The following is a 12,794-nucleotide window of genomic DNA, read 5'->3' on the forward strand; positions in this document are numbered from 1 at the left end:
CCCTTATCATTTTTGGTTTGGGTTAAAATTTCTTGCTTAGTTCAAGAGTTTCCATCACTACCCTACTCACCTATTTTCCAGAGTGACTTTCTAAAACACAGATCTAATTCATTACTCTCTGCTTACTCTTTAATGACTTCCCATTACCAAAGGTTGGGCTTCAAGCCTCTTAGTATGGCATATGCACCTTTCCTCACTCTAGTCCACCTCTACCTTTGAACTCTACCCCTTAGCCATCATAACCCATCTGCTGTTCTCCAAATATGCCTTCTTTAGCTTCACTGATTTTTAAAATCTTGATCCTTTCTCAAGACTCAATGGTGTCCTTGAATCCCCTTGCTAGCTTTTGTCCCACCCCATGTGCTCCCATGTACTTCTTGAACACATTATTATTATTATTATTATTATTATTACTATTGAGGCAAAGTCTTGCTTTGTCGCCCAGGCTAGAGTTCAGTGGCACAATCTCAGCTCACTGCAACCTCTGCCTCCCGAGTTCAAGCAATTCTCCTGCCTCAGCCTCCCAAGTAGCTAGGACCACAAGTGTGCACCACCATGTCTGGTTAACTTTTGTATTTTTAGTAGACATGGGGTTTTGCCATGTTAGCCAGACTGGTCTCAAACTCCTGACCTCAAGTGATTTTCCCACCCTGGTCTCACAAAGTGTTGGTATTACAGGTGTGAGCCATGGCGCCTGGACATATCAGTGTCATTATTTATTACATTGCACTGGTAGATCCTGTAGCACCATAAAAATCATCTAGTTGTCTGTTGTAGTCTGTGCCATGTACTTCCTGTATGCTTCCACTATTCAAGTATGAGATATTGGATAGCTCCTAAATGTTGGGGCCCTATTTTCTTTACTTTGCAGGCAGCTGCAGGAAGAAGTGCTTTGATGCATCATTTAGAGGACTGGAGAACTGCCGGTGTGATGTGGCATGTAAAGACCGAGGCGATTGCTGCTGGGATTTTGAAGACACCTGTGTGGAATCAAGTATGAGTTCTGAGAATAAGTTTATTAGCATGTTGGTTGTGCTACTATTAATACATGTCAATTTTTTTTCTTTTCTTTCCTTTTGTTTGAGACAGAGTGTCACTCTGTTGCCTAGGCTGGAGTGCAGTGGCATGATCATGGCCAACTCCAGACTTAATCTCCTGAGTCCAGTTGATCTTTCCACCTCAGCCTCCTGAGTATCTGGGACCACAGGCATGCAGCACCACACCTGGCTAATTGTTTTTAACCCCATCTCTACTAAAAATACTAAACTTAACCATGTTGCCTAGGCTGGTCTTGAACTCCTGGGCTCAAGCAATTCTCCCACCTTGGCCTCCCAAAGTGCTGGGATTATAGGCATGAACCACTGCGCCACGTCTGTGTCCAAATTTTCATCTACATACCTTGTGTATTAGTTTCCTAGGGCTGCCATGACAAAGTACCACAGACTGGGTGGCTTAGCCAACAGAAGTTTGTTTTCTCACAGTTCTGGAGACTGGAAGTCCAACTTTTAGGTGTTGGCAAGGTTGGGTCCTCCTGAAGACTCCAAAAGAGAATCTGCTCCATGCCTCTCTCCTAGCTGCTGGTGGGTGCTGGCAGTCTTTGGCTTGTGGCAGCACAGCTCCAGGCTCTGCCTTCATCTTCACATAATCTGTGTCTCTTCACATAGTCTTCTCTCTGTCTGTGTCTATGTTTAAATTTTCCCTTTTAATAAGAACACCAGTCATACTGGATAAGGCCCACCCTAATGACCTCATTTTACTTAATTATCTACAAGTAATTTTTTTTGAAACAAAGACAGAAATGAAATAGTCTGTCATTTCTACTTCACTAGTTAGCTAGAATGTTCTACAATGAGAAATATCCATGAAGCAAAATGTTTTGTTTTTGCTAATTTTTGTTAAGATTTTAAAAATTTGTTAAATTTCCCCTGTTTGATATCAGTTATTCTCATTGGCTCTTTCTTTCTTTCTTTCTTTCTTTCTTTCTTTCTTTCTTTCTTTCTTTTTTTTTTTATACTTTCCTTTTTCTCTTCTTAGACTGTATGTCTATAGTTATTAAATCCAAACCTTTTTTTTTTTTTTTTTTTTTCTCCTGAAACAAAGGCCGGATTACAGTGGCACAATCTTGGCTCACTGCAACCTCCACCTCCTGGGTTCAAGCAGTTCTCCTGCCTCAGCCTCCCGAGTAGCTGGGACTACAGGAGTGCTCTACCAAGCCCAACTAATTTTTGTATTTTTGTTGGAAACGGGGTTTCACCATGTTGGCCAGGCTAGTCTTGAACTTCTGGCCTCAAGTGATCCCACAACCTCGGCATCCCAAAGTGCTGGGATTACAGGTGTGGGCCACTGCACCTGGCTCGGCAAGTAATTTGGAACCATTTCTAAATAAGATCACATTCACAAGTAATGGGGGTTGGGATTTCAACGTCTCTTTAGGGGACACAATTAAACCTATAACACCTATACACGGTCTTATTATCATTTCCCCCTTAACAATGCTAAATACAGAATTCACGCTTTATTTAACCAAGGTTGAGGAATAACAGGCTATGGTAAATGAAATGCTGTATCATTACATACGTTTCAGTGGAGTTTTACTATGGCTGAAGTTCAACATCTTGTTTGTTTCATTCGCAGTGGTTCTCAAACTTCAAGGTGCATAAAAGTCACTTGGAAAGCTGGTGATTCTTGATCATTCTGATGCCGGTATTCCACAGGGCACAATTTGAGAAATGCTATTCTCTAGGTGGAAAAGACAGCTTGCAATGTTTAATTCCCTAAATAATCTGGGAAGGTGGTGGAGGGGGGTGTCTAGTGGTTGGAGGAGAGTGAAGATTAGAAGAGTAGAGTTCTTTACTTTATGTTCCCTGAAAAGGGCAAGAGGGAGAGGATAACCCAGTATAGATAGAGATCTGTGTTCCCTTTACTTAATCTCAAAAAACCTTTTCTTTCTATGTAAATGAGAAATGCTGGAGAAGGAAGAAATCTATATATAACTGAGGTGGACAAAGTTACCTATTGAGAGTGTTTGTCTCAGAACAAGGCTGACGTTGATTTTAGTCACTGTTTCCTAGCAGGTGGCAGCGCCAAGCCACCTTCCTCCGGCCTCTTGCTGCTTTTAGCAATGGGATTTATTGAAACTGTTCTCATCCTAAGTCCATAGCCTGGGAGAACCCCCGAGGCATGGGTGGTAGCTGCTTTGTCATTGCTGTCACTTTCCACTGAGAGGTACCTTGACCTGCCTACATTCTCAAAGACATGACTGTGCTCCTGTTACTTCTGTTGTCACCTTTTCTTCCTTGCTGCTTGTCCTTAGACAAGGCTGGGCAAAGCTGCTCTTGGGTGGCAATATCAGTCAGGGCCAGTGATTCTTCACTTTGGGGAGCTCCTGCTCTTGGGTGGGAATAGGAGCCGTGTTCAGATCTTCTTCAAGCTCACAGTGTACCTGCTAAGTAAACCTGGGTTGTGGTTTATAAAGCTGCATTTCTCTCTGCCACCTAGCTAATGAAGAAAAGTGGTGGTTTACCCCTCATTTGGCATTATGTATTTTCATTTATTAATACAGATAAATGAAATTCTTGGTTGTATTATTTGATTGTTGTATTATACAATCAAATAATTTGATTGTATTATTTGATTGTATTATTTACAATCAAGAATTGTATTGTATTATTATATTTGGTTGTATTATTATAATATAGCAGTAAATAAATGAAATTTGTGTATTTTATATTGGAGGCTTAAATGCTCAGAACTGAACTGTATCGTTTTACAGCTCGAATATGGACGTGCAATAAATTTCGTTGTGGAGAGACCAGATTAGAGGCCAGCCTTTGCTCTTGTTCAGATGACTGTTTGCAGAGGAAAGATTGCTGTGCTGACTATAAGAGTGTTTGCCAAGGTAAGCAGGAGTATGTTGACTCATTTGCGCCTGCAAGTTCAGAGGAACTCCGTGAGTTTCCTAGAGCTATGCTAGGCTGCAAAAATCAAAACAAGTCAGAGAATCTTTAGTTACTCCATGTAGAAGAAAAGATCAAATGCATTTACTGTGGGCTGAAATGTGGTTTGTAACCACAGAGGAGGAGAACTTACAGCATAGATATAGAAGAGAGATCTTAAAATTCCTTGTCTGTAAGGCAAAGTCTTTTCCAATCCAATGACCTTGCCAGATGCACTTGTAGTTTCAGACACTGAATAGCAGATCCTAAAGTTAAAATACAGGGAATGAGGTTTTCTAGCTCAGATATCATCTTGTTAAGCCAATGTTGTTATTGCCAAAACAAATGTGTCCTCAATGGTTTAAATTGCTAAGTATCCTCACGGAGTTAATGTAGAGTCAAGATTAGGATTCAGGTTATTCAACTCTTTATTCTACCCACTCCCCACTTTATAAGTGACTTTATTAAAAAAAAATGTGTTATTCTACCCACTCCCCACTTTATATGTGACTTAAAAAAAAAAAAATCACCAATTCCTCCAAACATCTGATGAAATTTATGAAAAATGCATATATACATATATCAACCAAATTTCTTCAAGCTATCAATCCCTTTTTATAACCTCACACCAAACTGAGCTGACAATTTTAATACTTTTGACAAAAAAAGATTAGGTTGAATTCTGATTTCTGAAATTGGATGAAAATATTATAGTAGAAACCTTAACTATAATCTACTAATAGAAAATAAGTTGTGTACCAATGGATGAATCAGTTTTTATACAAAATATAATTAAAAATCACCTGAAATGGGTTATTAGAAAAGTCTGAAATGGTAACTCCTTTTAAAAAATAATAATTACTCAATATTTAATACTCAATACTGCATCATTTCAAAATTTCTTTAATTTCACAAGGCAAGTATAGGTTCTAGTCTGCTTCTTTCTCTAATAAATTCACTGACCATATTACCTCTGACCTCTCTGGTCTCCCTTCTTCTGTTCCAATTTGGTAACTTTTAACTTTTTAATCTCAAGATGGATGCTTAGGCCATGTGGTATTTTTTTTTTTTTTTTAACTGAATTCACTGGTTACTCTGATGGAGTTAATGTAATCATTTCAGTTTATTTTTTAAAACAAATATAAATGTTTTCTCATTCTGAGAGTTAACACTTTATATTTTAAATGTTAAATGTGCCTACCAGCTTTTAGAATTAAAAAAGGCTATATGATTTTTGTCAAAATTGCATCTTTTGAGAGTAGTTTGAAAATTTTTATCAAAATTTTATCTTCCGAGAGTAGTTTGAGAGAATTTGAATCATTTTTGTTTGAGAAACCAGCTAATTACTTTTATATTTTGTTAAGTTTAGAATTTCTAAAAACGTTATGATAAATTTCTACCACATACAGAGGTAGAGAGAATATGATGATGTTTTCTCTCTAAGTCCATCAACTATTTTCAGCAGTTATCAATTCATGGCCAATCTTGTCTCACATTGACAAAGTATAATTTTGAATATAAAATGAACATGTCAAAGATTTACTAACTCATTTATAAGATAATCAACCAGAATTAAAGCAGGTTCAAAGAGAATAAGAAACTAAGCTACCAAATTGTATATATAAGACTGAAAGAATGTTGGAATAAAATCACTAGACTCATATCTTTTGGTGGGAGAGAAATGAATTGCATTTCTGTAGGACAATTTATTTCCTATCAGGTATGAATCAGTTATATTGTTATTTGTTTTCTACTAGTTATTTATTACTCCCAAATAAACAACTTGTAAAATGAATAATAAAGAGTAAACTGGATAAAGATACATACCCCGTGATAATTGGATAATATATTGTTGGGCTTTTTAGATAATTCCCAGCATGACATTAAAATGAAGTCTAATGATCAGTCCTCTTGCCTATTTCCAACTTTTAGATTTTTTTCTTTAACAAAATATGCTCATCATTGCCAGCCTCTCTTCCATAATTTTACATAGTTTCAAAGCAAAACCAAGAGTATCATTCATCTAAAATATGTATTTAGCTACATATTTTAAGTACGTATCTAAAAAGATAAAGATAATTTCCATCAAGAGGCACATCATGCCTGCAGGTGTGTTTTTTGGGATATGTTAGCCATTGATAAGCATTGCCGAGATCCACTAGGCGTTGCAGATGGTGACAGTCATAGTCTGTCATTTCTACTTCACTAATGAGCTAGAATGTTCTACAATGAGAAATATCCATGAAGCAAAATTTTTTGGTTTTGCTAATTTTTGTTAAAATTTTAAAAATTTGTTAAATTTCCTCCATTTGATATCAGTTATTCTCACTGGCTATTTCTTTCTCTTTTTTTTTCTTGATACTTTCCTTTTTCTCTTCTTTAGACTGTATGTCTATAGTTATTAAATCCATTTATTCTAGCAGTTGGGAAAATATTGTTCTTGAGGCAAAAAACATTATCAAGAAAAAGAAGAAATATCTTTTTTTCATCTAAAAGGGGTTTTCATCTAAAACCCCTTTGGGGCTGGGTATGGTGGCTCACATCTGTAATCCCAGCACTTTGGGAGGCCAAGGCGGGAGGATCACTTGAGGTCAGGAGTTCAAGACCAGCCTGACCAACATGGTGAAACCCTGTCTCTACAAAAAATACAGAATTACCCGGGCATGGTGGCGCATGCCTACCATCCCAGTTACTTGGGAAGCTGAAGCAGGAGAATCGCTTGAACCAGGGAGGTGGAGGTTGCAGTGAGCCGAGATCACACCATTGCACTCCAGCCTGGGCAACAAGAGTGAAAGTCCATCTCAAAAAAATAAATAAATAAATAAATAAATAAATAAATCCCCTCTGTTTCTCTTGGTAAAGATAGACTTCCTGGTATTCAGTTAGTACAGATTACTGGTCTCTACAAGTCACTAGAGACACTGCCTTTGCCAACAACTGAAAATGCACTTTACATGTTTTAGAAGAAATTAGTTATGGAACTAACAGAAATTAAGTAGTTGCTTCTCATTTCTTGTCTGTGGTGCAGCAAGTATAAAGATTTCGATCTTATGCTTTTCAGGAGAAACCTCATGGCTGGAAGAAAACTGTGACACAGCCCAGCGGTGTCAGTGTCCAGAAGGGTGAGCATGACGGATACAGGGATTTTTATCCTCCTTTAACAAAGGTGCACATAAGAATGTAGTTAGTTCAGATGCGGAGTAGAATTTCCTCCACTTAATGTACATTTCAAAACAGAATAGTTCACAAAGGATTAGATTTCTTGTGGGTTCCAAGTTCTAATGGACTTTTGTTTGCTTTACTTTTTACAAAGCCCTTTTATATTAATTTATTATATTCATGTTTTACAACGACGACTTTATTATGTTTTTGTCTTTGAGACAGGGTCTCGCTCTCTTGTCCAAGCTGGAGTGTAGTGGTGCAATCACAGCTCACTGCAGCCTTGACCTCCCAGACACAGGTGATCCTCCCCATCTCAGCCTCCTGAGTAGCTGGGACTACAGGCATGCCACCATGCTTGGCTAATTTTTTATTTTTCTCTCTCTCTCTTTTTTTTTTTTTTTTTGTACAGATGAGGTTTCACTAGGTTGCCCAGGCTGGTCTCAAACTCTTGAGTTCAAGTGATCCACTCGCCTTGGCCTCCCAAAATGCTGAGATTCCAGGCATGAGCCACTCTACCCAGCCACAGTAATGACTTTTAAAAATTAGTTGGAATATTAAATAAGTAATATTCCAAAGGTCTTGTGGTCAGGATTGAAATTAGCTTGAAATTACTTCTGCCAGAACTCCTTTTCCTTTTTTAAATAACTTAATTCCTGCCTTCTTTTTTTAAATAAAGATAGGGTCTCGCTGTGTTGGCTAGGTTGATCTTGATCTCCTGGCCTCAAGCAGTCCTCCCTCCTGGGCCTCCCAACATGTTGGGATTACAGCCATGAGCCACCATGTCTGGCCAGAACTCTTTTCTATTTTACATCTTGGTGCCTCAAATTTCTTCTTGTTAAGAGCAGGGAAAGAGATTTGTGCAGGCCTTGAAATGAAAGGAGGTCTTTGAAGGGTGGATGAGGAGAGCTTTGTCAGGGGGCATAGGTGATGAACACGTGAGGTGACACTCCTGCCCCACCTCTCCCATGCATCTTTTCCACACGTTTATCATGGCTGCTTCGCTGACTGCCGGGGCCTGGAAATGTGCATCACCTCAAACCAGCACGGATTCCCCATTTCTCCATCCACCCCTCTGCCCTTCACACTTTTCTGGACCAAGTAAGGGAGAATGGTGGAAGGGTGGATGAAAAAGAAATGAATACCTGGCTTTAGGAGGAATTGGTAAAGGCAGTTTTTAAATTTAAGTATTATTATTATTATTATTATTAAGAGATAGGGTCTCACTCTGTCACCCAGGCTGGAGTGCAGTGGCATGATCACAGCTCACTACAGCCTCAATTCCTGGACTCAGGCTATCCTCCCATCTCAGCCTCCCAAGTATTTGAGACTCTAGGCACGGGCCCCCACACCCAGCTAAACATTATTTTGTATTTTTTTGTACAGACAGGGTCTTACTATGTTGCCCAGACTGGACTCAAACTCCTGAACTCAGGTGATCCTCCTGCCTTGGCTTCCCAAAGTGCTGGGATAACAGGCATGAACTACTGTGCTGGCCAGTGGAGGCATTTTTTGTTTCAAGACAGGGTCTCATTCTGTTGCCCAGGTTGCAGTGCAGTGGCGTGATCATGACTCATAGCAGCTGCCACCTCCCAGGCTCAAACAATTCCCTCACCTCAGCCTCCCAAGTAGCTGGGACTACAAGCATGTGCCACCATTCTCAGCTAATTCTTATGTTTTTTGTAGAGACAGTGTTTTTCCACGTTTCCCCATCTGATCTTGAACTTCTGGGCTCAAGGGATCCTGTCATCTTGGCCTCCCAAAGTGCTGGGATTACAGACATGAGCTGCTGTGTCTGGCCCAGTGGAGGCATTTTTAAATAGTGTTATTTCATTTCGAAAAGGAGTATGGTTAATGTGCCTGTTTTTCTTCCGTGCTACTTTGGTTTGTAGCTCAGATTCAGCTGCTCTCTTCCCACCTTGTGGGTGGAAGAGCAAAGGATTAGAATAAAATGAGAGAAGTTTGAGTCCTGATTTTGCCTGTGGGTCTTTTGCACTGGTCACTTCTCTGAGCTTCATCTATGAAATTGAAATAATAACAATGCCAGGATCAGACAATTTCATGTGAGAATTAAATGACCTAAAGCAAGGGAATATGCTTGGTGAGTTATCAAGCAGTAGGTTAATTTTAGTTCTAGTGCATGGTGCATAGTAGGTACTCAAGAAATTGTTACTATTTTTCTAGTGAAATTTTTCTGTAGTCACTTGTTTTATTGGATGAACCTGATACTTGAATCTATTAAGGTGTGCCCATGGTATTTTCTCTTGGTTCAAATTACCCTGTCAATTCATCTCTGAAAAGCATACTAATACCGGTTAACATTCATATAGTTCTTATTATGTACCAATATGTACATTGCACAATAGTCATCTTACATATTAGTCCTTATAAAAACCCTTTGGTTCTATTATCTCCATCCTCATTTTACAAAGAATGAAATGGAGGCAAAAGCTGTGAAATCACTTGCCCAGTGCTGCATTGCTAGTGGTTGCTGGAAACAGGAAGCAAACCCAGGCAGCAAGGTCCCAGAGTCTCTGTGGCATAACGCTCCCTCAAGTCGTAGGCTGAGCCCGTGATGCTGTGCGATTCATCAGAAGAAGGGGTAAGGGCCTGAATAAGGGGAAGAATTGTTTGAGGCACCAAGAATCCCTCACCTGTTGATAACCGGGAGGAGAGAGACATTAGGTGAGCAGGAAGGTTTTCACTAAAGTCTTTGTAAAGAGTCTCAACAAACCTAGATGACTAAGCCCAAATGATTAGTTAGAATGGTCTTCTCCAAACTGGCAAATCACTGTCCCCCTGAGGATTTGAGAGCTGGAGCAGCATCCCAGAGAAATTACAGGACTGATTTGGCAGCCTTGATGCAAGGCAAGACTAGAAAGGAACGTGGTGCGCGGTGGCTCAAGCCTGTAATCCCAGCACTTTGGGAGGCCGAGACGGGGGGATCACGAGGTCAGGAGATCGAGACCATCCTGGCTAACACAGTGAAACCCCGTCTCTACTAAAAACACAAAAAAAAAACTAGCCGGGCGAGGTGGCGGGCGCCTGTAGTCCCCGCTACTCGGGAGGCTGAGGCAGGAGAATGGCGTAAACCCGGGAGGCGGAGCTTGCAGTGAGCTGAGATCCGGCCACTGCACTCCAGCCTGGGCGACAGAGCAAGACTCCGTCTCAAAAAAAAAAAAAAAAAAAAGAAAAAAAAGAAAGGAACGTGGTGAAGAAAGGGGTGGTGGTGGTGGTCAGTAGGACACTGACCATCACCTACAATCCCCTCATTATCTTTATTCCATTGAAGTCATTCCTGCCTATACCTTCCATCCCTGCAAGGAAAATGGACAATGATGATTCTGCTCACCATGAATAATATTTGCTGGTAAAAATTTTATAGTGGCTAAAGACATTACATAAAACCCTCTTGCCAGACATTTATGCTAGTATTCTCTTTGCTTGTTTGCCTTACTATTTTGTTAGTGATCATAGCATAATAAGGAGCTTAGACTCTTAAATCAGACAGATGTGAGCCAATAGCCTAGCTCTGCCCCTACAGGTGGTGGGATACCTTGGGTAAGCTACCTGATCCTAGTGAAATAACAGATCGGAGATGACAGTTCTTGGCATGTAGTGAGCTCTTACTCAAGCTTCATCACAGGCAATGAAAATAATATGGATGCAATGTTCAAATTTTTTAGCAATCAGAGAAATAAAAATGAAAGGAAGATACAACTTGTACTCCATGAAATAATCAGTACATCGTGATTTGTGTATATAAAGTCCCAGCTACCTGTCTTGTGTATGAAAGTACTGTATAAGTTAATATCTACTGTTGGGAATGAATTGTGGCAATATTTTAGTCTCCTTTGAAAGTTTTTCGTAAGACCAGGAAATGTGATCTTTATGAATTTATCTTTAGGAAATAATTAAGGATGTTTTAGCTACAAGAAAGTTCGTATCAGCAGAATGTAAAATGCACTTTCTAGTTAGCTTGGACAGGCAAGCTGGCCATTAAAAAAGGGGTGCATTGGATCTTTGGATTCCACTCTTGATCCCACAGACAGTTGACCCTGTCTTTAATCTTCAAAGTTATTTTAATGGCATATTTATGAATATAAAATTTTTAATCAGAGTTATGTTAATGAGTTTATGAAAAAAATAAATACTTTCTCATGCAAATTGCACTAGGCCACTTTAATTTCTTCATGAATTTTCTGCACACTGCAGTTCAAACAGTCCCAGTTTTCCATTTTTATTTTTAAATTGAGGTATCCTACAGTTCATATACATTGAAATGGTCCTATCTTAATTGTATAGTATAATGCAATTTGGAAATTCACTAAGTGATGTAACTTACTAATATAGAATATTTCCAACATATAGAATATTTCCACCATCCCAGAAAGATACCTCATGTCCCTTCCCATTGCTTACTTCCCAAAGACAATCACTATTGTGATTTCTACATCATATATTCCTGTTTTAGAATTTATGTAAATGAAGTTAAACCACAGGCTCTCTTAGGTCTGGAAACCTAATAACTTTCCAAATTGGAAAGTACTCAAGTGCCCGTGGACAGTAGAATAAGTTCTGGTTTATTCATTCACTGGAATATTAGACAGTTATGAGAATGAATGATCCATAATTACTTGCAACAATATGGAGGAATCTCAAACATAATGTCGAGTAAAAGAATTGAGACTCAACAAAATGCATACTGTATGATTTTATTTGCATATACATGTAAGTACAAAAATAGACAAAGATAACCTATGCTGTTGGAAATCAAGATACTGATCATTCTTGGTGGGGTGTGGTTTGGAAAGTTTAGTGACCACAGGAAGCACAAGCATCCTGATAATATTCTGTTTCTTTATGTGGGTGATGACTACACAGTGGAGTTCAGTTAATGAAAATTTATCAAACTATACATCTGTGAAATGTATGTGTGTATAACAGAAGCAAAATTTTATGCCAGGCACAGTGACTCGTGCCTGTAATCCCAGCTCCTTGGAGGCCAAGGCGGGTGGATCACTTGAGGTCAGGAGTTGGAGACCAGCCTGGCCAACATGGTGAAATCCCATCTCTACTAAAATTTAGCTGGATGTGGCAGCGTGCACCTGTAATCCCAGCTACTTGGGAGGCTGAGGCACGAGAATTGCTTGAACCCAGGAGGTGGAGGCTGGGTGACAGGGTGAAACTGTGTCTCAAAAAAAAAAAAAAAATGACAATGTCTGGCTATGGCCCAAAAGTTACCCAATTATTTCACCTTAAACACAGGTCTAAAAAAACAAGATTGCAATGCTTTTGAGGTAAATATAACTATCCAAAACAATGGACAAATTTTGTTTCTCATTTTCAGGTTTGACCTGCCACCTGTTATCTTGTTTTCTATGGATGGATTTAGAGCTGAATATTTATACACATGGGATACTTTAATGCCAAATATCAATAAACTGAGTAAGTCTTCTATAACTAGTGGCATGAAAATGATAAAGACACCTAGTTAGTCAATCTCCAGATGATGCAACTTTCTTTCTGACTTTTAACCTTAGTGGTTTGTCTTAGCCTAGATCCTCTCTGACTTTACCACATGGTATCTACTTTCAATCGGAAGTGTATTTTCACACTTGCTGGCTTCTCCTACCTTTATTTTGGTAGCATGGTCAGCCTTTTGTTTGTTTATTTTGATTTGTTTTGTATTCGAATGTA

The 12,794-nt window shown here is 39.2% G+C and overlaps 1 protein-coding gene across 3 annotated transcripts in view; it reads left to right on the forward strand.

The window, feature by feature from the left end:
* The window catches only part of ENPP3 (ectonucleotide pyrophosphatase/phosphodiesterase 3), a 96,724-nt gene that overhangs the window by 11,829 nt on the left and 72,101 nt on the right, over positions 1-12,794 (forward strand). For all 3 annotated transcript variants that reach the window (XR_012095043.1, XM_008007027.3, XM_008007029.3), the window contains exons 3-6: positions 872-994; positions 3,773-3,898; positions 6,997-7,057; positions 12,445-12,542. Coding sequence is in view for 2 of the 3 variants with exons in the window: in XM_008007027.3 (XP_008005218.3) it covers positions 872-994; positions 3,773-3,898; positions 6,997-7,057; positions 12,445-12,542 (408 nt within the window). In the remaining variant the exon portion in view is untranslated. The remainder of the gene's footprint in view (positions 1-871; positions 995-3,772; positions 3,899-6,996; positions 7,058-12,444; positions 12,543-12,794) is intronic.

This window comes from Chlorocebus sabaeus, chromosome 13, assembly GCF_047675955.1.
Source record: "Chlorocebus sabaeus isolate Y175 chromosome 13, mChlSab1.0.hap1, whole genome shotgun sequence".
NCBI classification, from domain to species: domain Eukaryota; kingdom Metazoa; phylum Chordata; class Mammalia; order Primates; family Cercopithecidae; genus Chlorocebus; species Chlorocebus sabaeus.